General features: G+C 45.5%; 1 protein-coding gene across 2 annotated transcripts in view; it reads left to right on the top strand.

Annotated features, from left to right (window-relative positions):
- MYO5B (myosin VB) overlaps positions 1 to 26,101 on the top strand; it is a 389,410-nt gene that overhangs the window by 238,436 nt on the left and 124,873 nt on the right. For both annotated transcript variants that reach the window (XM_047764561.1, XM_047764553.1), the window contains exons 6-9: positions 10,609 to 10,752; positions 12,073 to 12,154; positions 18,309 to 18,416; positions 22,200 to 22,309. In XM_047764561.1, the coding sequence (XP_047620517.1) occupies positions 10,609 to 10,752; positions 12,073 to 12,154; positions 18,309 to 18,416; positions 22,200 to 22,309 (444 nt within the window). The remainder of the gene's footprint in view (positions 1 to 10,608; positions 10,753 to 12,072; positions 12,155 to 18,308; positions 18,417 to 22,199; positions 22,310 to 26,101) is intronic.

Here is a 26,101-nt window from a genome sequence, read left to right as displayed (position 1 = left end):
AAAAGAGTGACATGACATTCCTTCCCTGTCTACTGCCATCTCTGCTGTCCGCCCCTGCCTTGAAGCCATCCTGCATCAGCAAATCAGTTTCCCACCAAACCATTTGAAGGCATGAGGCCCCTGAATCAGAACAACAATTTCCAGGCAGTGGAAACAAATTCCCTTTTTTTTTCCTCCCAAAAAATTATTTGGACATTTTCTCTTTGGAGGGGCAAGAGAGTCAAAAGAAGCTATGTGATGACATACAGTATGGTATGTCAGAAAATGGTACCCATGCTGGCATGAACCATCCAGAGCAGGTGTTGTCTACATCTCCCCTACCCCCATCTCAGAGTAGCCGAGGCAAGGGTAGGGCCAGAGATGTTTCCAAAAACTCAGATCTTGCTCTAAAGAATCATGTTACAGGGTCAGAATTCCATTTCTCTTTTCCTCCTCTTCCTATAAAAGCTGCATTCTGATGAAGTTGAGCTAAACAGCTGCACAGTCCCTGGCCCGGCTTTGATTTCCTACCTTTGAAGCTAAGGCTCTTCATTGTTGTCTGGGTTACAGTCTGGTAGGTGTGGGCCCTTCTGCCAGCCCTGAACAACCTTTATGTTTTAGGAAGAATAAATTCACTTGAGGACAAAAGATGCCAAAATAGCATCAGATTTCTTTTTTCTTTTTGTGTATGTGTGGGTGTTTTTAGGGCCAAACCTGTGGCATATTGAAAGTTCCCAGGCTAGGGATCAAATTAGAGCTGCAGGTGCCAGCCTACACCACAGCCACAGCAATGCCAGATCCAAGCTGCATCTGCAACCTACATTACAGCTCACAACAACACTGGATCCTTAACTAACTAAGCGAGGCCAGTGATCGAACCTGCATCCTCATGGATACTAGTCGGGTTTGCTACTGCTGAGCCATGACAGGAACTCCTGCATCAAATTTTTTCTGGCCAGCCTTGAGCCCTGTAGATTAAAACACCAGGCACCAATGTAGTTGTTCCTTCTGGTTATTTTGGAGCAGGGGAAACAAAAACCTGCCTGGACCTTCCCAGGCCCCCTTTCTCTCCCTTTTCCTTTACCAAGTGCAAGAGTAAATTCTGAGTTTCAATTCATTGTTTATCCAGGCAACATCTCCTGCCTACAGCGTTGCATTATCCAGGGGACTTTCATTCTCTGCTGAGTAATAGAACACAATGTATTGACTAAAAATTAGACAAAGGCACATTTTGGTATCTGTTCTGACATGAATTGGGTCAATACAGTTGAAGGCATTTTAACTGAGCAGATAAAAACCAAAGAAAACCTTTTATTTGATTATAGTTGTTCTTAAACTTGACTATGCCTCAGAATTGCCTGGAGGCCTTGTTAAGGCAGATTGCTGGGCCATACCCCCAGAGTTTGAGTCTGAAAGGTCTGAGCCTCTGCATTTCTCACAAGTTCCTAGGTGATCCTGATGCTGCTGATCAGGGTCCCACACTTTGAGAACCATTGACCAAAAGGCAAGAAGAACTCAGGGGAAAACATGGCAGAATAAAAGGAAATAGCCCACCATGTTCCTGCGGCTTGCTGATAATTGTTCAATGTTTTATATATTTCCTTCCAGCTTTTCCACTGAATATATAAAGAATATATAAAGTATATATATAAAATATATAAAGTATAAGCTTTGTCCCGTATCATCAAGCTTTTTATAAACATATTGGCTACAAACATATGTTAATAGATGGTCTTGGGAGTTGCTGTTGTGGCTCAGTAGTTAATGAATCCAACCAGGAACCATGAGGATGCAGGTTCGATCCCTGGCCTCGCTCAGTGGGTTAAGGATCCGGTGTTGCCGTGAGCTGTGGTGTAGGCCGCAGACACAGCTCAGATCCCCCATTGCTGTGGCTGTGGTATAGGCCAGTGGCTACTGCTCTGATTAGACCCCTAGACTAGGAATCTCCATATGCGAGGGTGCAGCACTAGAAAAAACCATTAAAAAAAAAAAAAAAAAAAAAAGATGGTCTTACCATAATTTGTTTACCTCCCTATTGTCAGACATTTAGTTGGTAGCCTCTTTGCTCACAGCATTTATTCTAAGCCCTGAGTGGGGTCCCTGGCCATGGCCTGGATTTGGCAGGCGATCATGGACTTGGATCCATGCCTCCTTTGGGCAACCTCCAGCACTTAAGTGGAGGCAGCTAAGACAGCACTCTGGTGAGCATCAGTTTCATCTCAAATGAGAGTGAAACCAGGATTTCAGCTTCTCCTTTGCCTCCTGAGTTTCAAAATTTGGTTTCTCTTTTAGGTAGTAAGGTTGCAAAGACACGGCATGCTTCTTCTTTTGGAGGTAAAGTAGTTACTCTGGGCAAAACAGAGAAGGGGACAAACCCGTTTACTCTCTGGTGACCGAATGTAGTTCTTGTCAGCCAAGAGAGGAATTCAGTCAAGACAGATGACTACGTTACTAGATAGGTACAGGACCTGAGAGGAATTATTTTTTAAATTTTCTTGTTTTGTTCTGGTAAAACATAAACTTTACCATCTTAACCATTTTAAGTGTACAGTTGAGTAGCATTAAGTACATTCACAATGTTGTGTAACCATTACAATCATCCATTTCCAGAATTTTTTCGTCATCCAAACAGAAACTCTGTACCCATTGAACCCTATTTTTCCCTCCACTCAGTCTCTGGTAACACTCTCTTCTAACTTTGGTCCCTGTGAATTTGCCTCTTCTGTGCCCCTCATATAAGTGGAATCATACAACATTAGTCCTTTTGTGTTAGGCTGATTTCACTTAGCATAATGTTTTCAAGGTTCCTCCACCTTGCAACATGCACCAATTCTTTGTTTCTTTCTGTGGCTGCATAATATTTTGTTGCATGTATATACCACATTTTGTTTATCTGTTCCTCTGTTGATGGAAAGTTGGGTTGTTTCCACCTTTGGGCTAATGCGAATAATGCTGCCCTAACCATTGGTATGAACCTGTCTGTTTGGGTCCCTGCTTTGGGACTGCATTTTAAATGACAGTGGTCAAAAATGATTTAATGTTTTGGCATTATGGCCTGAGTAGGCTGGTGAACTGCTGGGGAGGTGTGGAAGAAATGTGAGAGCAACACGCACACACCTAGAGGTGGAGGGGTGTATGCATGAACCAGCCTAATCTTGCATGATGTTATGTAAACAAATTCGACAGTGGTTTGGGCTCAAAACATTAAATTTCTACAATTGTGTAAATTGGTACTTTGGAAACTATGTGGGTAAGTCCAGAGGGCTCATTCTGTCAAATACGGAATTTTGTTCTCATAGAGGCTGTCCCTGGAGCTGTTACTAAGTGTTACATTTGAGAGAAATGTTGGGTATGAACATGAAAAGGAGGAATTGTTTCCAGGAAGAACTCTGGGTGGAATTAGAGTGTTGCCAAGCAGAGAAAGAGCAGCTTCTGCACTGCCAAAACCCACCATTTCACAAGTTTAGAGTCTAACTTAGGCCCTGTGACAGGAAGCCCAGTCAGCTTTGCTGCTGCTCAGAGGATTGCCACTAATACAAGGGCACTGCTGATTCCTGATTACTCTGCCCTGTCCCAGGAAAGGATAGCACCTCCTAGCAAAGCAATCAGTTTTGATCATCACTTCCTTATTTCTGCACCCAAGCAACTGCAGATGCCTCCTGAGGAGAGTTGAGGGCTGTCTGAGAAGGCATCATTTCCAGTGGGCTGCACTAAGTGGCGGTTGTTGGAATTAAAGGCAACTTGGGGGTGGACTGGCATTGGCTGGGGTGGATTGGGGTGACTGACTGTCAGCACGAGAGCTCTCTGACTCCGTTCTGTGTAAGAGCTTGTCAGCATCCAGGAGTCCTTGATTCACACATCTGCACTGATTAAGAGGACGTTGCTAATCAAGAGACTTAGAGCAGGGACAGAACCCAAGTCCATCCAGCCCAGAGGGTTGGAGCATGCAACTTCAAGAGCCCCAGAGATTCCCTTCATCCTGGGAGAAAGAACGAGGACTAGGGGGTACAGTGAACAAAATCAACAGAAACTAAGTCTGGTTACTATGTAATTTTCAGGGTTTGACTTTATTTTATTTTTTTAACTAAAGAAACAAGAGGGCCTACAACTGTGAACATATTCATACAAGAATCCACCCCCAACATATGTTACTTATTCTCTCTCTTGTTTTCTCTCATGTTTCAACATTGTAGCCATTCCTTACTTTCTGGGTCTCTTACATAGCCCCTGTCCCTTTGACCACACTATTTTTATAAATAAAATCCCTTTTTCTCCCTCCCCCCAAAAAATTTTATTCGCCTATTTTTCCACTTCATTTTCCACTTATTAAAGCCTTTTTCATTCTACTGGCATTGACTAATTACCCCCTTCTCTGTTATCACACTAGTTGATATGTATCTTATTATTGTATAATCCAGATCACATTGAAATGATTTGTTCTAGTCCATTTTTGTTTTACTACAAATTTGTGTATGCATAAGCCAGAAAGAACGTAGTTCTGTAATATCACATATAAATATCATATTTTAGCAACCAATTTGCAGGTTGCTTTTCACTCAGTATTTTTTTAGTTATCTATGCATCATGCTCTAGTTTACTTAACCAGCTTTATAGCATCCCATTGTATGAATATATCACAGTTTATTTATCTATTCCCCCATTGGTAGACATTTAGATTGTGTTTTTTTTTTTTTTTTTTTTTTTTTTTTCCCACTGTAAAGCAAGGGGGTCAGGTTATCCTTACATGTATACATTACAATTACATTTTTCCCCCACCCTTTCTTCTGTTGCAACATGAGTGTCTAGACAAAGTTCTCAATGCTATTCAGCAGGATCTCCTTGTAAATCTATTCTAAGTTGTGTCTGATAAACCCAAGCTCCCGATCCCTCCCACTCCCTTCCCCTCCCATCAGGCAGCCACAAGTCTCTTCTCCAAGTCCATGATTTTCTTTTGTGAGGAGATGTTCATTTGTGCTGGATATTAGATTCCAGTTATGAGTGATATCATATGGTATTTGTCTTTGTCTTTCTGGCTCATTTCACTCAGTATGAGATTCTCTAGTTCCATCCATGTTGTTGCAAATGGCATTATGTCGTTATTTTTATGGCTGAGTAGTTTTCCATTGTGTATATATACCACCTCTTCCGAATCCAGTCATCTGTCGATGGACATTTGGGTTGTTTCCATGTCCTGGCTATTGTGAATAGTGCTGCAATGAACATGCGGGCGCACGTGTCTCTTTTAAGGAGAGTTTTGTCCGGATAGATGCCCAAGAGTGGGATTGCGGGGTCATATGGAAGTTCTATGTATAGATTTCTAAGGTATCTCCAAACTGTTCTCCATAGTGGCTGTACCAGTTTACCTTCCCACCAACAGTGCAGGAGGGTTCCCTTTTCTCCACAGCCCCTCCAGCACTTGTTATTTGTGGATTTATTAATGAGGGCCATTCTGACTGGTGTGAGGTGATATCTCATGGTAGTTTTGATTTGCATTTCTCTTATAATCAGCAATGTTGAGCATTTTTTCATGTGTTTGTTGGCCATCTGTATATCTTCTTTGGAGAAATGTCTATTCAGGTCTTTTGCCCATTTTTCCATTGGTTGATTGGCTTTTTTGCTGTTGGGTTGTATAAGTTGTTTATATATTCTAGAGATTAATCCCTTGTCGGTTGCATCATTTGAAACTGTTTTCTCCCATTCTGAAAGTTGTCTTTTTGTTTTCTTTTGGGTTTCCTTTGCTGTGCAAAAGCTTTTCAGTTTGATGAGGCCCCATGGGTTTATTTTCGCTCTAATTTCTATTGCTTTGGGAGACTGACCTGAGAAAATATTCATGATGTTGATGTTAGAGAGTGTTTTGCCTATGTTTTCTTCTAGGAGTTTGATGGTGTCCTGTCGTCTATTTAAGTCTTTCATCCATTTTGAGTTTATTTTTGTGCATGGTGTGAGGGTGTGTTCGAGTTTCACTAGATTGTGTTTTTTATTGTTAAATACAGCCTCCATTAAACATTCTTTTGTACACCTACGTGTGCATTGTGTGAGTTTCTCAAGGTAATAGAAGTACAGTTGCTGAATTGTTAGGTACATGTATGTTCAGTTTTACTAGCTATGCCCAATTGTTCCTAAGAATGGCTGTAGCAATTTTCATTTGAACCAGCAGTTCTTTTTCTCACATCTTCATTGTTATTTCATAGTATCAAAATTCTTAGTTATTTCCACTATGGACTGTCATTTTAGTCTATATTTCTCTGATTTCTGCTGAGGATGTTTACTGGTCATGTGAGTTTCTTCTGTGAATTTCCCACATTTGTCATTTGTTCGTTTTTGCACATATCTGTCTATTGTTGGACTGTGGAATCAGAGGGTCAAAGCCTGGGTTTTTATCAATAATAACAAATGGGCTTGCTTCCTTCATGCATCAAAATATGTTCTAAGTCAACAAACAAAAGATGTAGCAAGGGTTGAAAAGTTAAAGAACAACATGCAAGTTCTTCACATACACACAGAAGTTGGAATTTCTTCATGCCTTGAGTAGAGTTTATGGGTTTGGTAGTAATAACAGAAGCAAACTCTTCCCTTAGTGGGTACCTGAATACACTTTCAAAGTGTTTGTAGATCCATTATATCAGTTCTCAGAGCAGACTAGTGAGGTGAGGGTAGGATCTTTTGGCAGAGATGTTCAGACAATGGGCATGCTTTCCCTAAGCATGGAAAAGGTTCCTGTTGCTATTTTACAAATTACAAAATTGAAATTTTTTGAAATTTTGGAATTGAGGGGTTTTTTTGGTTTGTTTTTTGGTTGAACTAGATACTCCTTTAGAATTATTCGGGAACTGACTTTGCTGATTGCATCTTCCTGATGTTGTTAATGTGTTGCTTTGTCCTCTGCATTTCCTGCAAAAGGGTAGTTAAATTTAGAAGGTTGATTAGATTTAGTTTTAATTTTTTTTTTCCTTTTTATGGCCACACCTGCAGCATATAGAAGTTTCTGGGCTAGAGGTCAGATTGGAGCTGCAGCTCCTGGTCTACACCACAGCCATAGCAATGCCAGGTTCGAGTTGCATCTGTAACCTACACTGCAGCTTGTTGCAACACCAGATCCTTAACATGCTGAGCCACAACATGAACTCTCTGATTTTTTTTTTTTTTAAAACAAAGAATTCTTTCTTGGTGGTGGTGTGTGTTCTCATCAAGACACACAGAAATAGGGAGTTCCTGTTGAGGCTCAGCAGAAACAAATCTGACTAATACCCATGAGGACGCAGGTTCAATCCCTGGCCTTGTGCAGTGGGTTTAAGGATCTGGCGTTGCCATGAGCTGCAATGTAGGTTGCAGATGCAGCTTAGGTTCCGAGTTGTTGTGGTTCTGGTGTAGGCCAGCAGCTACAGCTCTGATTCAACCCCTAGCCTGGGACCCTCCATGTGCCATGGGTACAGCCCTAAAAAGACCAAAAAAAAAAAAAAAGACACAGAGAATATCTAGCTGTCTTTTTGTGACGTCAACCACCATTGCTTATGCCTAGATCTATTAATTAATTCATCAGGAGTTATAAAATGGTGAAGTTCTGATTCTATTTTTCCTCCTGCATTTATCAGCTGGAATAAGTCTAGGAAGAGAAACTTCTTACCAACTTGTTAGCCTGATAGACATTGCACAGGAAAGTTAGGGTGGTGGTTTGAGTCCTTATTTACTGGTTGTCAGAGTAATGAGTTGGTTCCTGCCATCCTCTGAGAGGCTCTCCCCTATGTCTTATGAAAAAATAAAGGTGAAGATTAATGGTCTTTGTCTTCATCCCTTGATTTGACCATGCTGTTTGAGATGGGAGACGTTACCTGCGTTGGGTGGCAGCTCCTGTGGTGAGTGGTTTGGAGAGATGGAAAACGAGATGGAACCAAGTGGAATGAGCACAGACTGTGGACTCAGATGTACCTGAGTTTCTGCATTACTGTTGGCACTTCCCAGCCATGTGACCCTAGGCACCCTGCTTACACTTTCTGAGCCTAAGTTTTCCCATAAGTATGAGGAAAGTTAAGAATGCTTATCTTCTGGGGTTCTTGTCTAGATTCAGAGAAACTAAAGGGAGCCCAGCCTAGGCCTTGGCTTATGATGGAGGCCTGGGAAATGGTCACTTTTTCTGCATTTTAGGGAATACAACCATCCATGCCACTCTTCAAACAGAATTGGCTTCCTGAAGTCTGATGGTGGCTTGTCACATGGTGCCTTAAAGAATCAGGGGTCTCTCTTGGGAAGTGGGGAGAATGGGTGCACTGAAGAGGATAAGATCAGTGGATGTTAGAGAGCATTCGTGATGACATACACTCCTCAGATTAGCACCTCTTTGAGGGTCATTTCAGTTTGGCCGGACTCCAACCTTGCCCTGACCTTAGAGGTGTGTTGCATGATCTGAGATGCCCTTCAGAGCAACCCCAGTGTACCAGGGTTGCCCTTTCCCCACCTCCCTGTGGAGGCGACCACTGTGTATGGGATGCGTAGGTTGCTTTATACACTTTAAACTCTAGAAGAAAAAAATATATATTTGTGACCCCAACAGGAGATTTTATGGCCCTAAAGAGGCAAGTGACCTTTGAGGACAAGGACTTCAAAACTCTCATTTCGCAGGAAAGAAAACTGAAACCCCAGTTCCTCTATGCTTCTTTTCACTTGATGTTTTTGATTGCCTGGTGTATGCTGGGCATCGGACTTGGTACAGGAGGTCCCCTGTGGAAGCAATCATGCACACCCTGCTCTCAATAAGACAGGTTGAGGTGTCATGGTGGTCGAGGGTATGGGAGACACAGGGGTGTACAGAGTGAGGCCACGGGGAGCATGTGGTAGGGTGCTTCCCTCACCTGGAGGTAGGGAAAGCCTTCCTGAAGAAGCCACTTTTAAGCTGAGGCTAAAGAAGGTGGTGAGGAGTTCCTGTTGTGGCTCAGCGGTAATGAACTGGACTAGTATCCATGAGGATGTGGGTTCCATCCCTGGCCTCGCTCAGTAGGTTAAGGATCCAGCATTGCCGTGAGCTGTGGTGTAGGTCGCAGACGCAGCTCAGATCTGGCTGTGTAGCTCTGATTAAACCCCCAGCCTGGGAACTTCCATATGCTATGGGTGTGACCCGGAAAAAAAAAAAAAAAAGAGGATGAATTAGTCCAGTGGAGGGAGCCATGGGAAGAGCTTTCCCAGCAGAGGGAATGATATTTGTGAAACTGGGGTGGGGCAGAGAGAATGCAGGACTTCTTGAGGAAAAAAAAAATGAGGTCAGGATTGCAAGAGGCTGGAGACAAGGGCAGGAATGAAGAAAGACAAGGCTGGGCTGGATCCTTCAGGGCCTCCCAAGCTCTGAATTTTCTTTCAGTCTCTTTGTATCTCAAGTTTCCTAGAAAACTGAAAAGTTGCAGTGGCTATTTTCCAAGTGTTGTAACCACCTCAAAGATAAACAAGTGCAAGGGATTTTGATGTATGTTCATTACCAACTCAACAGCAATGCACTGTTTTATAGAAAGTGAATAATCACACACGAGGCCAGTCCTTTAGCCACTTCTTTTTTTTTTTAATTGTCATCTAGTGTTTTGAACTGTTCCCTGCTGCTGTATGAGAAGTAGTCCCAGGAAGTGATGGCTTCCTGATACATCCTAATGATGACAAGCAGAAGGGTGGGTGTCGACATTTGGTCTCTCTCTAGGAAGTACCACTTATCAGTTGGGAATTGGGGTATTTGGCATTTGATCAGTGGAGACCTGTGTTTAATACCAGTGTTTAATCAACATTGTTGATTAAACAATGGAGGATTTATTTCCCCTCACAGAAATTCAGAGCTCTTGGGTGCTAGCATTGATATAGTGGCTCAAGGGTGTCAGAGTGATGGTTTCTGTGACTTTTTCCCTCGTGGTTCCAAGGTGACTGCTACAGCTATAGCCATCACATGCACATTCCAGGTAGGAACAAGGAAGAAGAAAGGAAGGTCAGTGGGGTGCACCTTCCAGCTGTTAGTTCCCTTTGAAGAAGCCATCAATTAACTTTCACTGGCTATCCTTAAGAGTAAAGGAAGCAAGGAAATGACGTTCCATTTCATTGTCTTTTATGTTGGCCCATTGTCATCCCACTAGCAGAGAAGTTCTGGGAGAAAGGAAGAGGAAGGGAATAGAGGTGCTGCCACAAGCCTACAATCCTGAAATTTAAGAAAACCCGCCCTGGGAGTTCCCTCTATGGTGCAGTTGGTTAAGAATCTCACTGCAGGAGTTCCCATCGTGGCGCAGTGGTTAACGAATCCGACTAAGAACCATGAGGTTTGAGGGTTTGATCCCTGGCCTTGCTCTGTGGGTTAAGGATCTGGCGTTGCCATGAGCTGTGGTGTAGGTTGCAGGCGCGGCTCGGATCCCGCGTTGCTGTGGCTCTGGTGTAGGCTGGTGGCTACAGCTCCTATTCGACCCCTAGCCTGGGAACCTCCATATGCCGCAGGAATGCCCCAAGAAATAGCAAAAAGACAAAAAAAAAAAAATCCATCTGCAGCAGCTCAGGTCACTGCAGAGGCATGGGTTGGATCCTTGCCTGGGAACTTCCATATGCTGTAGGTGTGGCCATTAAAAAGAAAGAAAACCCACCCTGTTTTGCATACCTTTTGTTTGTTCTGCACAGGCCATTGGAAATGCTAAAACCACACGCAATGACAACAGCAGCCGTTTTGGAAAGTACATTCAGATTGGCTTTGACAAGAGGTACCACATCATTGGGGCCAACATGAGGACGTACCTGTTGGAGAAGTCCAGAGTGGTCTTTCAGGTGAGCTGTGTGACTGGGCTGCCTCGTATTTTGTCCGATGGGTGATGCTTACTTGCTCCCTGTTCTGTGCCCTGTGCCCAAAGTGCATCTCACCTTTTGAACCTTGACTTGGATAGACTTGATCTTTTGATTTTCTCTCTGTTTTTCATTGATAAGTATTCATTTATAGGCATCAGACCTGAAAAACCTTTTACCTAGTGTTGGCATTTTTCAGAGGGTATTGTTTTTAGATTCAGTCAACAAACATGTATTGTCTATCATGTACTAGCCCTGTGCTCTACACCAAAGATAAAGTGACGGATGGACAGTAGTGTTCATTGTGGACTTTTGAGTCTTATGATCAGGGGAATGTCATAGAGGGTCTGATGGTTTTGGCTTTCACCAGGAATCTTATTTGGTAGTTACGTGTAAAAAAACAAACAAACAAAAACCAAACATACTCTGCCACTTAGTTTCCTTTTCAAATACCTAGAGTTTACTTCTATTGTGACTCAGTTCTTTGCTCTGTGCTCACCTTTCATTCCCTCCTCCCCAACTACTCCTTAGCCTGTGGGTGACCTTCTTTCTCCTTCACCCTGGCCTATGATGGTGGTCCCTGTGCAACCTCAAGAGTGGCTCTCTCTGCCTCCCAGGTTGGTTGGACTGCCCACATCCTTCCTTTTACTGCAGCAAAGCAAACAGCCTGCTCTGCTGAATGCAAGGCAGATGCACTGGCTGTGGCTCTGGCCAGACTCCCTGGGTACCTCATGGGCCTTTCTCCTCCTTGCTGGCTTTGCTCAGCCCTCCTGAACCCCCACCTCCAACTCCCCCACTGTCACCACCACCACTTTGCTAGTTTAAGGCAGGTCTGGCCCCATTGTCCGCTGTATGTCCTGTCTCAGTCACGGACCTTTTGTAACTGCCCCAGCCTGATGTGATGGGCAGGGGCACAGCTTTTACTTAGTTCCGAGTCTCCAGAAGAGAAAAAGAGCCTGAGGCACGAAATTAGAGTCCGCCCAAAACGAGCCAGATAGCATGGTTATCTGAATAAGTGCTGTTCGACCGACCAACATATCATTTTTGGAATAGCAGTGATGTTCTAGAAAGGAAGAAAAAGAAAACATCTATTTATTGCATAAGTCAAGAGGTGAAAGTTCTTTGGTTGGAACAAGGCTCCAGAACAGTGAATGAAAAATCTGGAGGTGGGAATTAAGGGTGACAGAGGTGTGAAGGAAAAGCCTTGACCTCTGTCAGCCAGAGCACCCTTGAATTAGAATGGGTGAGGGGACAGTCTTGGGGGGTCACTGCCCCTAACACTGCTTACCTGTTTTCCTCTTCCAGGCAGATGATGAGAGGAATTACCACATCTTTTACCAGCTCTGTGCTGCTGCCAGTCTCCCAGAATTTAAAGAGCTTGCACTAAGTGAGTAAATGGGTGCGTGCAGGTCCTCTGGCCTGGGCTGCTGCTGCAGCGGGTGGTGCTCCTGGGGCTCTGAGGGAGAAAGGGGGCTCTGCTCCGTATCCCCTGCCGTGGCTTCTTAGCTCTGTCTCTCCTGTGGTCACATCCCCCAGACCTCTCAGAGTTCCATGTCCTGTTCGTTGCCTGCCACGGACAATGAGAAGATGAGAAGCAGGGGGTGGAGCAGTGCTTTGGCAGAGCACGAACGAATTAACCTGCATTATTATCATTTTGAAAAATCCATTTTTGCTGCAGATGCCATAAGAAATGTGTCCTACCTTTAAGGATCTAGAGGTTTTACTAATGTCTATCCCTTAACTGTGGCTGACATGTTTTGTCAGGTTTAAAGATTGAGAAAAAAAAAAAATAGGAGGCGGGGGTAGGATAAAGCAGGGTTGAGATAAAGATGGCTCAGGAGGCCTCACAGAAGGTGCGAGAGGAGCTTAGAAAAGTTTAACTGGACTGTGGAGCCTTAGCTGGATAGCATTGCCCTGATTCCCCCAATTAGGGGGGAAGCTTATGTACACCTATTCTGCAGTGCTGAGGTCAGACCAGAACAACCCAAGTGGGGCACCAGGGGAATATGTCAGCTTGTTGATGCCATCAGATAGAATGACAGCCTTTCAGTGGGTCCCAGTCACACTCCAGCTATTGTTGTTCAGTTTAGTTTGCCTTGAAGCTGTTGACTCCAGAGCTAGTGGAGTTGAGAGCCAGGGCCAAGCAAGGAGAGGGAGCAGGCTTGACCCCACACCAATGTAGCACCTCTCCTTGGACCTGGAGCCTTCTCCTTCCTGTGTGCTGGGCCACATCTTGGAAGTGACTGACTTCTGCCTCTGAGTCCTCGAAGCCAGCTCCTTACAGATGTGCATGATGAGGGCAAGCCTCAGAGCCATGCAGCCTGTCCTCTGTATTTTGGGAGGAGTGTGTAGATCCAGTCCTGGCAGGTGGGGTAAAGAGCTGGGGGTCTAGACAGAGGTTAGACTCTTTGTGCGGCTGTAAGAGAAATAGACTTCGGAGGCCTCACTGTCCCAGACCCAAATCCTCACACCAGAGGGGGCCCTGCACCAGATCCACCTCTGACCGCTCCAGCCTGTGCTCCCAGTAGATAAAATATATCAAGTAGTTAAAACCTTGGTCTGTCCTTTTCATTCTCTGCTTTACTTGCTTCTGGATTCCAGAAGCATTCAGTGCCTGTGCTGGGCAGTTTAGCATCAGCCCCTTGGTTCATTCACTAAACCCTATGCAGGCAAGTTAGGCCCTGGGGAGGCAGCACTGAACCAAACAGCCATGGGTCCTGCCCTTGCTTCGGTGACAGTTACAGTGCAGAGTGATAAGACTGTGCTACAGTGAAGCACAGCTTCAGAGGCTGCTCAGGGAAAGTCAACTGCAATTGAGTCCTGAAGGAGGAAGCCTTGGATGACATAGATGGCACCGGTTTTGTACTGAACTTGAACTGTTCAGTGCTTGCAGGTCCGATGCTCCCCAGTGAAATTATAAACTCCATGGACAAGGAGTGATGATTACAAGCCTTGTTTGATGAGCACTGCCCTGAGCTGGCACTTTGGGGCTCTGATGTTGGCTTACGTGAGGGACCAGGAAGGCAGGCCACATGATGGGCCACTGCCATCCTCCTCTCTCCTTCCCCAGGCCCAGCTGGACTTCTCAGGGCCATGCTGCAGGAGATGAAAACTATTTTTCTAAGGTCAGATTTTGTGGGGTTTTTTTGTTGGTTTGTTTGTTTTTGTCTTTTTAAGGCCTCACCCATGGCATATGGAGGTTCCCAGGCTAGGGGTCCAATCAGAGCTGTAGCCACGGGCCTACACCACAGCCAGAGCAACCGGGGATCCAAGCCGCATCTGCAACCTACACCACAGCTCATGGCAACATCAGATCCTTAACCCACTGAGCAAAGCCGAGGATCAAACCTGTGTCCTCATAGATACTAGTCAGGTTTGTTAATCACTGAGCCACGACAGGACCTCTTAAGTTCAGTTTTATAGAATATGAACGAATATTGGCAAAAGCCATCTGGCTCTATTTGGACCATTTTAGCCCAAACATAACTTTAAGGTGATAGGAAAGAAGTCCTCCCTTTTTTGCCCCCACTTACATGAGTGCATTGAGGTGAAAAATGACTTTTCCTTACCCCGTGTTTCAGCACAGTGCAGGCTTCTTGGGCCCCGGGCTGGAGCAGTTGAAACCTACCCAGTTGGATTAATTTCTTGCAATCTCACCTGCATGTGCCCTCCGAGAGCATCTTGGAGTGAAGTGAAGCGCCTTTGATAAGCTCTCGTGCTCAGTGCAAGGCTGTCTTCTGCCTCGTGGGCAGGTTGGCTGAGAGCCTGAAGCTTGATGTTTAATTCCACTGATAACCCTGCTCGAGTGAATGGAAACGTCAAACAAGTGGAGGACTAGCCAGCAGCACCTAGTGAATATTTAGATCTGCCTCAACCTCCTTCCCCCTTTTCTTAACCTAAATGTTCAAATGCACAGAAACCTGTGTAAGATCTCCTGGCCCTGAAGGAGTTTTATGCACTTGTGAGAAGATGAGCAGACAGATGAGCACACGGCTGTCCACATTTGCCTCTGCCTGGTGTTGGTGGGCTGTTGCATTAAAATGACCTCAGGATGAGTTTTTTTAAAAAATAATACTATGAATAATTTGTTACTGTGTGAATAAATGATAAAAAAAAAAGAGGTATAATGGACTCACATTCCCTCAAATGCAGCCTTGAGGTAGTAAGGAAAAAATCCTCTCTTCTTTTTCAGTTTCATAGGTGTATTGATACAGTTGTATAAACACCCTCTCTCTTGTGTTGCATAAGTCAGAGTACAACCTCTCCAGATGAAGTGCAAGCCCTGGACCATGGCCTTGATTATAGCGTGGTCCACTCTTCCAATCACTGGCTTCACAATCCTTCTGTAACTGGTCTGATCCAATGAGCCAGTTAATAGAGGATTTTGCTGTGTATATATCCTTGGGAATTCTCAGTTAAAAGAGACGCAAACTGGGGGACAAGAGGCCCCTCTCTGGAATGGGATGCTTGGCTTCAAGGGCCTAAGAGGGAAGCTGAGATCCAGGCAGGCTTAGCAAATAGGGGAGGAATAACTGCATCCTGCTGGGGTACCTGTCTTATTAAGGCAGTCTGGGGAGTGATGTTAACAGAGGTGATTGCAGCCTTAAAGCAGATGGAAAGGAGATGATTATTTTGATAGGATTCAAACCATTCAGTGGGGAATGCTGTGACTGGCCAGGGTGGCCCCTGCAGTGATGAACTGCAGTGGGAGGAAGTGACCCTGCTGGGTGTGTGAGTTTGGAGACTGGAAGCAGGGAAGCCGAGTGGTCTCTCTGACTCAGAACATCAGGCAGTGGAGCCCTGGCTGCCAACAATGAAAGGTCTTTGATGGATGCTGCAAATGCATCCTTACCTCAAATATGAAAGTTTAGTGTCATCTTCTGGAGTCTCAGATGAGCCAATACTTTTGATAATGAGTTAGGTTGTATTTTGGGCTAAGCCATGGGATGTCAGAGATAACCATGTCCTGAGGAGAGTGAACAAGATGTGGATTCCCAGTCCTGAGTGAGCCTGGGAAACCCCTTAGAGTCCTGTGGTCCTCATTTGCTTGTCTGAAAAATGGAAGTAAATGTACATGACGCTTCATATCTGTGGTTTCTACGTTCATGGATTCAACCAACCGAAATTCGATCCACAGTTGGCAGAATGCTTGGTTGTGGGGGGCTGACCATGTTCCACATTTCCTATAAGAGACTGAGCATCTGTGGATTTTGGTATCTGTGGGGGAGTCCTGGAACCAGCCCCCTGTGGACACAGAGGGATGACTACATTCAGTCATCTTGACATAGACCCTAAAAGTTATCAAATGGAGTGTTTGGAAAGGTGAGGGTAAGGGGAAGAAGAGAATGGCTGCTTTTATTAAATCTTTGATCCTGTTGCTTTACTCTGTGAGGTTATAGGGTGATAGATAGAAAAAAATCTCAACATGCCATCTTCCACAAAGACTAAACATGAGTTGCTTCTTAAAAGTCTCACTTCTGCTGTAGCTATGAGTGAGCTCAAGGCTGAAGCCCTTCCTCTCCCAGCTCGGGTGCTGTAGCCCTTTTGGGTGGGAGGGGGCTGATATTATTCTTCAGGAAGCCTCCCATCATCAGATAGGACTGACTCTGCCGTCCAGGCCTGTGTGCGCTCGTGCCTGATGGTGTCAGGCTGTTTGAGACAGGGGTTAGGCTGAGTCCTGCCTCTTCCTAGCCGAGCCTGGGAACGTGGACCTGACCACAGGAGGAATTGGCAGTTTGGTGGAGCTCAAAGCACAGGATCCGAGGCCGGGTGTGGGAGAGACAGGGAAGGAGAAGTGTGTGGTGCTGGAAGGCATTGAACATGGGGTAGAGCTGAGGGACTGGCCGAAAACAAGCCACTGTACCTGGGAGGCAGAGGTGAGAAAGGAAGCTGTAGTGGCCGGAGAAGCCACTTCACCAAAGGTCCAAGAGGTCTTTTTAGGGTATTTGACCTTGGCCTTGAGGGCAGTGGAGCAGGACGATGAGTCCAGAGGACTTTAAATTCCTATTTAAAGGGGCGTGATCCAAGTTACCAGCAGTTTGGAGGAGGTTTTGAAAGGACAGGGGCAGAGGGAGGGGTTAGAGTCTTTTGTATCAGTCCCCAGATGACAGGTGCTAGAGATCAGACCCAGGGCAGTGGCAGCAGGATAGAGGAAGGAAAGACACTCAGGAAATCCTTCTCAGATCAAATCAGAAGAACAGGTATTGGAGGAGGACTGGGAGTTGCAGTGAAGGTGCATAAAAGCATGTGGAACTGATGTGCCTTTAACCATAAGTGCCAGATCAAGAGAAAATCATGTAGCTGGTGTTTTCCGGGAAGGAAGGAAGGTGGCCAGCAACCAGCTTTGGCATCTTGTCAACATCAAACACTGTGCACTTGAAAATACCGAGTGCAGGACAGGTTGCCCCACACAAAGGTGCTGTATTTTGTGGAAAATTTAGGTGATTTTCAAGGGTAATTTTGATTAGGTGCAGTTGTTGCCTTAAATGCTGACTTCTAGCCCCTATAGTGCAGATACTCCCCTGGGCTCACTGCATTTTTTGCCCTTTGCTGCGGGTGGCTCTGAATTTTATGACGGAATCTGGGCCCCTCCTCACCATTTGAACTCAGGCTGCAAAGGCCTGGCTGAAGAGGAGTTAAGCTGGGGGATGAGAGCAAAGATTGAGGGTCTTAACTTGCATTTGTTCACGTGCTTAAATAGCTCAAGGTGCCCCAACTCTTAAAACAAAAAACCATGTCACCCTGGGCACATCATTGCCCCTCATTTGACAAATGCTGTTGTCAGGCTAAGGTTCTTGATGGTCATGGAGACCTGGTTCTAGGGTGGGTATAACCTTTTACTGTCTATCAGAGCCTTTTTAAAAGTCTATGGTTTTCTATGTCTCTATGTCTTTTTCTGTTTCATAGATAGGTTCATTTGTGCCCTATTTTAGATTCCACAAATAAGTGACATGATATGGTATTTGTCTCTTTTTGACTTATTTCACTGGAGAACAGATTTGTTGCCAAGGAGAGGAAATGAGAGGGGCTGGGAGTTTGGGGGTATAGATGCAAACTATTACATTTAGGATGGATAAGCAATGAGGTCCCCCTGTACAGCACAGGGAGCTATATCCAGTCTCTTGGGAGAAACATGATGGAAGAGAGTATAAGAAAAAAAAATGTATATGTATATATGATTGGACCACTATGCTATACAGCAGAAACTGGCACAACATTGTAAATCAACTATAATTAGAAAAAAAAAAAAAAGTCTATAGTGAATCCCATTGTCACTTGAATTCTCCATGACTTGAATGTTCCCATGTTTTTCATGTATCAGTTTAACACAGATTCAGCAACGGATTCTGTTAGTGTGGTGTAATTTTCTATCTTTTGTTACTCAGTTTTCTCTCCCATTTGTCCTTGTCAAGAAAGATGATATTTGAAAGGAGATAGACTGTGGCCTGGGATAGCTGCTCGGGAGTAGGGATCCTCGTGGGCCATGATCTGTGATGCACCAGGTGTCTCCTGTGCCTGATGCCTCACCTTTCCCACCGCAGCCTGTGCAGAGGACTTCTTCTATGCGTCACAAGGAGGAGACACATCCATCGAGGGTGTGGATGATGCTGAGGACTTCGAGAAGACTCGACAAGCCTTCACTCTCCTTGGTGAGGAGCCCAGGAATGGGGAGAAGGGCTCAGAGGGATGGTTGCGTGGAGAGAAAGCATTGTGCCACTGTGCATGCCACCCTTCCTAAGCTGGTGGGGGAGCGCCCATGCCCTTGGTGAAGGTCTTCCTACTCTTATTCCATCTCAACTCTCAGGCTCCAAAGCTTATGGCCTGGAGCTTTGTTGCCCTTTCTTCGCAATAAGATTTTTGAGAGTCACTCGGCCAGTTTTGGGGAGAAGAGCCCCCACGTGGTAGGTGGAAGGCAATCCTCGTGTCACTGGGAAATTGAAGTGCTGAATTCCTGGAACCTCTGGCCAGAAAAGGGAAAGCTTGGGAAGTTAGCCTGCAATCCACAAAGTGGCTCCTTGTGCTTTCCCCCAGCCCTTCCCTGACAGACAGACAGTTGGCTTCTGAGTCCTAGTGACCAATCCACAGCAGCATTTCTTAGGTTCTTTGGAAATCATGGAAGTTTTATCCAATAGCCAAATATGACTCACCATGCTCTGCATGTGGAAAGAAAACCAGGACTTTTTCACTGAAACCTGAGTCTGTTCACATCTCTGGGTAATTGGTGGATACCCATGAAATAGAAACCACACTGGTCACTCCAACAGAGAAATTTACTCTAAATAACTGTTCATGAGAGCAGTAGTAGATAACTAATAAATGGGGCATAAGAGACTTTAGGGATCTAGACGTAGCAAGTGCAGACGAGCTATCTTGAGGGTGAGGAGAGTGGCGAATGCAGAAACTATTGACTAGGAGAGTCCTCCACCCCGGGCTGAGATTTCCAGCGCTTTTAGGAGGATGGGGCTGCTCCAAGATCAGGAAAGCCCTCTGGTGTTGAAGGAACCTGCTGGAGCATGGGGCCAAGCCCCAGTTTGTGTGAGCAGCCTGCAGCGCCTCAGTGTGTGGTGGGACCAGAAGGTCTCAGAAGCAGCTGCTAATGGGGGAACACGACCTGAGGACACAGCAGGAGCTCCCCTGGGAGGCTGCTGGGCTCCCAAGGGCAATATGGAGGACTGTGGAGGACCAGAACCAGGCATGCAAATGTCTTCTGGCTGCTCCTGCTTTGCAGAGCCATTGCAGTGCCCTCTATTGATCAAGTGTGACATGCCCCCAGTGGGCCAGGGGGAAATGTTCACAGGGTCTAGCTCCAGGGTGACAAAGCAGGGCAAAGAGGAGCAAATTCGAAGCTGAGAGATAATAAAGTGATAACGGGGACCCCTAATTTCCCCAGCATCACGTAGCTGTCTTATTCTCCAGACTGCTGGGCAGGACTACATTCTGCCCAGAAAAGAGAAGGCTATGCAGGGCTGGTGTGAGCAGTGGGCATGAGCTGGTCCAGTGAGAATGCAGTTCCCTCTAAGGGGACTAGGTACTTGAATGCTCAAAGCAAATGGAATTTGTGAAAGTAATTACTTTAATAAGCCATTCTTCCCTATTCTTTATTAAACATGTCCATTGGGTTTTTTTGTTTGTCTTTTTTTTTTTTTTGGTTCCAGAAATTAGCAAACTTTTTTTCCCTTTATTTATTTATTTATTTATTTATTTAGTCTTTTTGCTATTTCTTGGGCCGCTCCCGCGGCATATGGAGGTTCCCAGGCTAGGGGTCGAATCGGAGCTATAGCCACTGGCCTACGCCAGAGCCACAGCAACGCGGGATCCGAGCCGCATCTGCAACCTACACCACAGCTCATGGCAACGCCGGATCGTTAACCCACTGAGCAAGGCCAGGGACCGAACCCGCAACCTCATGGTTCCTAGTCGGATTTGTTAACCACTGCGCCACGACGGGAACTCCTTTTTTTTTTCCTTTAAAGGAAAATGATAACTATCTAGGGGCCTTGTGAGCCATGTGATTTCTGTAGCAACTACTCACCTTTGCCTTTGTAGTGCAGAGGGGCATCGATAAAATGTAAAAGGAAAGACACGACCATGTTCTAATAACACTGTATTTACAGAAACAGGCTGTGGGCTACAGACCATAGGTTGCCAACCCCCATTTTACTCCTTCATTTTCAGTGTTTGATTTTTTTGTTTCTTTGCTTGTTTTACTGCTTCCCAGAGTAAGGTACTGCTTATTCAGAGAATCCGGTATTGAGGGACTTTTTGGTCAGTGTGGTGCAGAAATCCTAACTCCTCTTAAGATTCAAAGATCATTCAGTATCTACTACTTCAGTCCTACTGTGACAGGGTGTGTTAGGTCTTTGGAAATTTGTTTTTGCAAACTGACAAAGCGTTGGTTCCTGGGAATAAATGAAGGGGAGAGGAAAGTGACATACCTCTCATCCTGAGGGGGCCCAGCCCCCACTTCCTGCCCAGCACTTCTCTGGGACTTACTTGCCCAGGAGCACAATGAGCTCTGATCACAAGCCAGTGCTACACAGATGCACAGCCATCTGGCCTCCCGTCTTGTCCTGGGTTTCAGCCTCTGGTTCTAACCTGTCTTCCTTTTGCCAGACTTGCTCCCTTACACTGAACTAGGACATATGCCTAACTTGTTCCCCCTCTGGCTATTTTTTAAATTATTAGTATGGATAAAACCAGATGTTTGAATAATGCACCTATTTCTGTAGACATTTGCCAAGTACTTGCTGCCTGTGTAATAAGTGTCAATATAGTCATTCCACACTCATGTTTTTGAGCCTCTACTGTGTGCCAGGCACTGGGGATATAATGACAAAGCAAGAACAGGGATTTGTTGTATTTTTTTAGTTTGTGTATCTTGAAGATACTGTGTAATAAAAATTAAAAAGTAAATCCCTGACCCTATAACACAAGTTCAATCTCTGGCTCAGCAAATGGGTTAAAGGATCCAGTGTTGCCATAGCTGTGGTGTAGTTCACAGCTGTGGGTCTGATCTGATCCCTGGCCCAGGAACTCCATATGCTGCAGGGTGGCACACACACACAAAAAAAAAAAAAAAAAAAAAATTGCCTTAAAAATAAGTAACTGCCTCTGGGGAAGATTTTGAGGAACAATATTATTGTCTTTTAAACTAAATACTGGTTGACCAGTATTAATTATATTATTCTGTACCCTTTTTTTAAGGCCAAAATATTTTGTGATTCAGAAAGAAATTTATATTAATGCTGAATATAAATGTTAAGAGATTATCCACGTCTTTGAAAGCTTACATGCATAAACAGTAACATTGACAGCAGGCATTTGCTGCCAGCAGTTCTGAGTAGGTGTTCATATCCATAACTGAAGGAATGGGTAATGCGGTAAGGGACAGCCCCAGTGGGAACAGCCAAGAGCCAGCTGGCCATCCAGCCCCATAACAGCACCCCCAGGAGAAGTTTCTCCTCTTTTTTTCCCATTGACACTGCAGATGTGTGTCACAGATGTTTGCAGGATATTATGTTGGGAGAAAAATGACTGCAGACAAATGGCCATTCTTATTAAACTCATAACTACATCCATAAAGTGTATGGTGGAAATGAAGTCCAAAATGGGTCTGCATGATGGCTGGCTCTCCTTGGCTCTTGGAGAAGTTAAAATGGTAGCGTGACCCATCTGGTTTGATCAGGACAATCACCGAGAGGAAATTTCCCTCTTAGTTCAAGGAGCCCCCCTTTGCCTTCTGAGCCGTTACTCTGAGTGCTAATTACTTGCTGAGGAGCCTGGATCATTTTAGAAGTCATCAGCCCAGAAAGGAAAATGAAACCTTATCAACCTTATCATTTTTTCTAAAGTCCTTAAAAGGAGGGTAAAACATCCTTTCTATCCTACCGTGGATACTGAGTGTCATTCATTCCTTTTTTTTCTCCCCCCAGGAGTGAGAGAGTCCCATCAGATAAGCATTTTTAAGATAATTGCTTCCATCCTACACCTTGGAAATGTGGAGATTCAGGCCGAGCGTGATGGTGAATCCTGTAGTATATCAGTAAGTTGCACACCAGCACCAGCGATAACATGTACGCAATTTTCTCTGTCCTGTACTGTGTTCTACAGCTGAGATGTGTCATTACACCTAGAGGACACTCCTAGGTTATTTGTTCTGAAGAGTAATGGTTTCTGTTCCCTTCCTCATGTTTTTTAAAAGAAGAAATCCTTTTCACATCAGCTGCCTTCAAATTTCTATCGCCGAGGGCAGGGAATTTAGTGGCTACTCGATAAATTGATGGTTTGATTTCCCAAGTACCCTGAGGTCTGTGGTATCCTACAGAGTGTTATCAACTCGTTTCTAGAGCTCCTGGCCAAGGCCTGTGCTTGCAGAGATGTGGAGGGCTGTTGGTGGCTGTCTCCAAGGAGCTGACAGTCTAATTGGGTAGACCAGAGAGATGACAGCAGTTGCCAAGGCTTTGACAATACAAAGCAGAATATTGAGACATCTATGTGACAGTATTGCAAACTATGAAGCGCTCCAGAAATGCTTTTTTTTTTTTTTTTTTTCCCCCTTTTTGGGGCTGTACCTGTGGCATATGGAAGTTTCCACTCTAGGGGTTGAGTTGGATCTGTAACTGCCAACCTACACCACAGCCATAGCAACTCTGGATTCGAGCTGCACCTGCAACTTGTGCTGCAGCTGGAGGCAATGCTGGATCCTTAACCCACTAAGTAAGGCCAGAGATCAAACCCGCATCCTCGTGGATACTAGTCGGGTTCTTAACCCACTGAGCCACAATGGGAACTCCCATAAATGTTCTTAATGACTTATTTCTCTGGTGCCCAGTGTAGTTCCTTATGTGTGGTGGATAAGTAGTGGGTGATGGTGGAGCCCTGCCAGTTACAAGGAGCAGAGACAGGGGGTATGTTCTCCCTAGTATGTCCTGCTCTCTGGCTGAGCTAAAACTGGTATTCTGACCTTAGGTAGTGAATCTGCCATTTTTTATTTTACATCTCTTTTGCGTTCCTTTATGGCTAAGTCCTGGGAGGTACAAAATAGAATTCTTGCTACCAAGGACTTAGAATTTAAATATCCAGATACTGGGGAAACACAGAAGATAAGACTACAGAATATGAATGTGGGCCTGTGTCCAGGCCACTAACAAGCTGAAGCTTTTTCAGCTGGGCAGACATTTTTAACCCAGTTAAAACTGGCCCTGCCCTGAGGGAGAGGAAGAGCTGAACAGTAGCTGGCATGTGGCCATAATCATCATTCTCTCCCACCCCCATATGTCTTCCCTAAAAGAGAAAGAGCCTTGAGTTTGGAGAGTCCTCCGGGCCAAAATATTTTGTGATTCAGAAAGAAATTTATATTCTGCAGCCTCATGAGAGGTTCCCCACTGGACTCAGTGTGAAAGCAGGGAATGCTGGAGCTGGGCAGTGCTCGGTGCCCTGGCACATGGGGGGTGTGTGTGTTGTGGGACGATGGCTTGGTGATGATGATGCTGTGAAATGGGTTGAGGTGAGTAGAGGAGTGCCTTAGTTGGGTGGTGGATGGGCTTCCACTGCAGGCCAGACTTTCCCCAAGCCTGAGTCTTTAAGGCCAGTGAAACATTGCTCCTTATGAGAAGGGCACAGAGGGTCTGTGCCTCCCCACCCCCCAGGTCCCTGCATATGTCCCCTCGTCCCTTAGGGCAGCTGTACTTCGCCTAGTGTCAGGGACAGGTGAGACTAGGAACATTAGGCATTGAAAAACCCCTGCTTTAGGCTGTTGAAGTGCAGGAAAGAGGACAGATTTTCCTTGGCCTCTACCCCACCCTTCCCCCAGGCCCCTTCTTCTCAAGGTCTCACCCTCATCACACCCCCCATCGTGGACTCCTATAGCATCCGTGCCTCTCCCCTGTATCACTTAGCATGGTGGTGATCTTCCACTTATTATGTGATGACTTGCTGTGGTGTCTCTCCCATGAGACTCCAAGGTCAATGAGAACAGGGACTGTTTTGCTTACTGTTGTATCACCAGTGTCCAGCATGGTGCCCATCATGTTTCCCAGCACTTGGCAGATGCCCAGTGAATCTGAAGGATGGAGGATGGGGGCTCCCTAGGCTCGGGTGATGCAAGTGAGCAAATGGACATGCACACCTAAGAACTTGGCGGGGTTGATGGTGAGGCATGAGGACCAGGGCCAGTGAATTCCCGGGTGCCTGTGGCTGGGGGCAGGGCAGGCCTCTTTAGAAGCCAAAACTCGGGCTTGTGTAGCCCATTTCCACACAAGCCTCTGTGGGGACCTTCAGGTGAGAAGGAAAGTGAATGTTTGTTGGTAGCATTTGATCAGTGCCTGTTTCCCCCACTAAAGTCCAGGACCACATCTCCTGTGCTCACTCTTTCACCCCTGACACACAGTGTGTGTGTGTGTGTAAAGACTGTGTGAATAGTAGGATATCAGGGCCCCCTTGGGGAAGGGCAAATGGAGGACACACAGGTGGTGATGAAGGGAGGGGAGGAGGAGGGTTTGGACACATCCTCACATGGGATGACAGGAAGTCAAAGGACTTTGAGCATAGGGACCGGGTCTAGGCAAGTCTTACATTGTTCTCCAGCTCAGAGGCTGTCTCGAGAACTGATTGAGAGTGAGAACTCTGAGTCAGGACTGCCAGGGTTCAAATCCTGGTTCTGCCCCTTACTAGTAGTTGCTTGTCATTCTGCGTCTATTTTTTCACCTGCGGGTGGGGGTGATATTACCCACCTGGACACAGGGCTCATGTGGTTGAGTTCTTGACTCTCATCATCATACTGTTGGTAGAGCTAGAGTGGACCTTCTGAGCATCCCTCTCCTGCCACAGGGTTGGAAAAACTAAGGCCCAGAGGGAAGCAATTTTTTCCCTAAGGTCACAGTGATGGTTGATGGCGAAGCCAAGTCAGGGCCTGACCAGCATACTTTCCCGCCACCCTTGCTTTTCCTACTGACCATCAGTCCCTGGAGTGGGAGCTGTCCTCCTCCACAGGCCTGATGACCCCCATCAGTGCCCAGCACAGTGCTGGGCATTCAGAGTATGCTTGAGAAATGCCTCACTAAATAGTTGCTAGTCAAAGTCCCGCTCAAATGGGCTTTGATTTATTCCCTAAGTGCAAAGAGTGGACCTCCTCCTGGAGAGGCTGTCTGTCCAGATGCAGTGTGCCTTCTGTTCAGGAGGTTTTATTTTTAATTAAAGCATGAAAATGTGTTCCATGACTGCCGGAGTTACCTTGGAGATGCAACAGCCTGCAATTAGTTGGACACCAGAGGCAATTTGTTTTTTGAATTTGGCGATATGGGCCCACAAAATCATCTGCTGCCTATGATGCTGGCTATCTTTAATGGATTTAGCATCATTTAATTAAGTTGAAATGTAATTGCATGATGTTAAATCAGTTTCAGTTAGCACCTTTAATCAACAGTCAGAAGGGGGTAATAGAGGAACAAGCCACACCCCACTGCAGTGGATGGGAACCTCTTGGCAGGTAATCATCAAAAAGTTCTAGAAGTTCCCTCCTGCTTCAGCAGGTTAAGGATCCAGCGTTGTTACTGCTGTGGCTCTGGTTACAGCTGTGGTGCAGGTTCCGTCCCTGGCCCAGAAACTTCCGTGTTGCAGTGGGAGCATCCAAAAAAAAAAAAAAAGTTCCAGAACTTGTGGTCCTTTTCCCACTGCATTCACCCAGGAGATGCCAGGGAGGGGAGAGAGTCTGTGGGCAGGCTTTGGGCGAGCACATCTGCTGCTAGTGGGCCATTTACAAGTCAGGGAATCCAGCTGCAATGCTATGCCTAGCAATTAAGAATTTCTTAGAAATAGGTCAGATTAACAAGCTGGA

This window comes from Phacochoerus africanus, chromosome 2 (genome assembly GCF_016906955.1).
Source record: "Phacochoerus africanus isolate WHEZ1 chromosome 2, ROS_Pafr_v1, whole genome shotgun sequence".
Taxonomy (NCBI): domain Eukaryota; kingdom Metazoa; phylum Chordata; class Mammalia; order Artiodactyla; family Suidae; genus Phacochoerus; species Phacochoerus africanus.
This window is presented reverse-complemented; position numbering and strand designations above follow the sequence as displayed.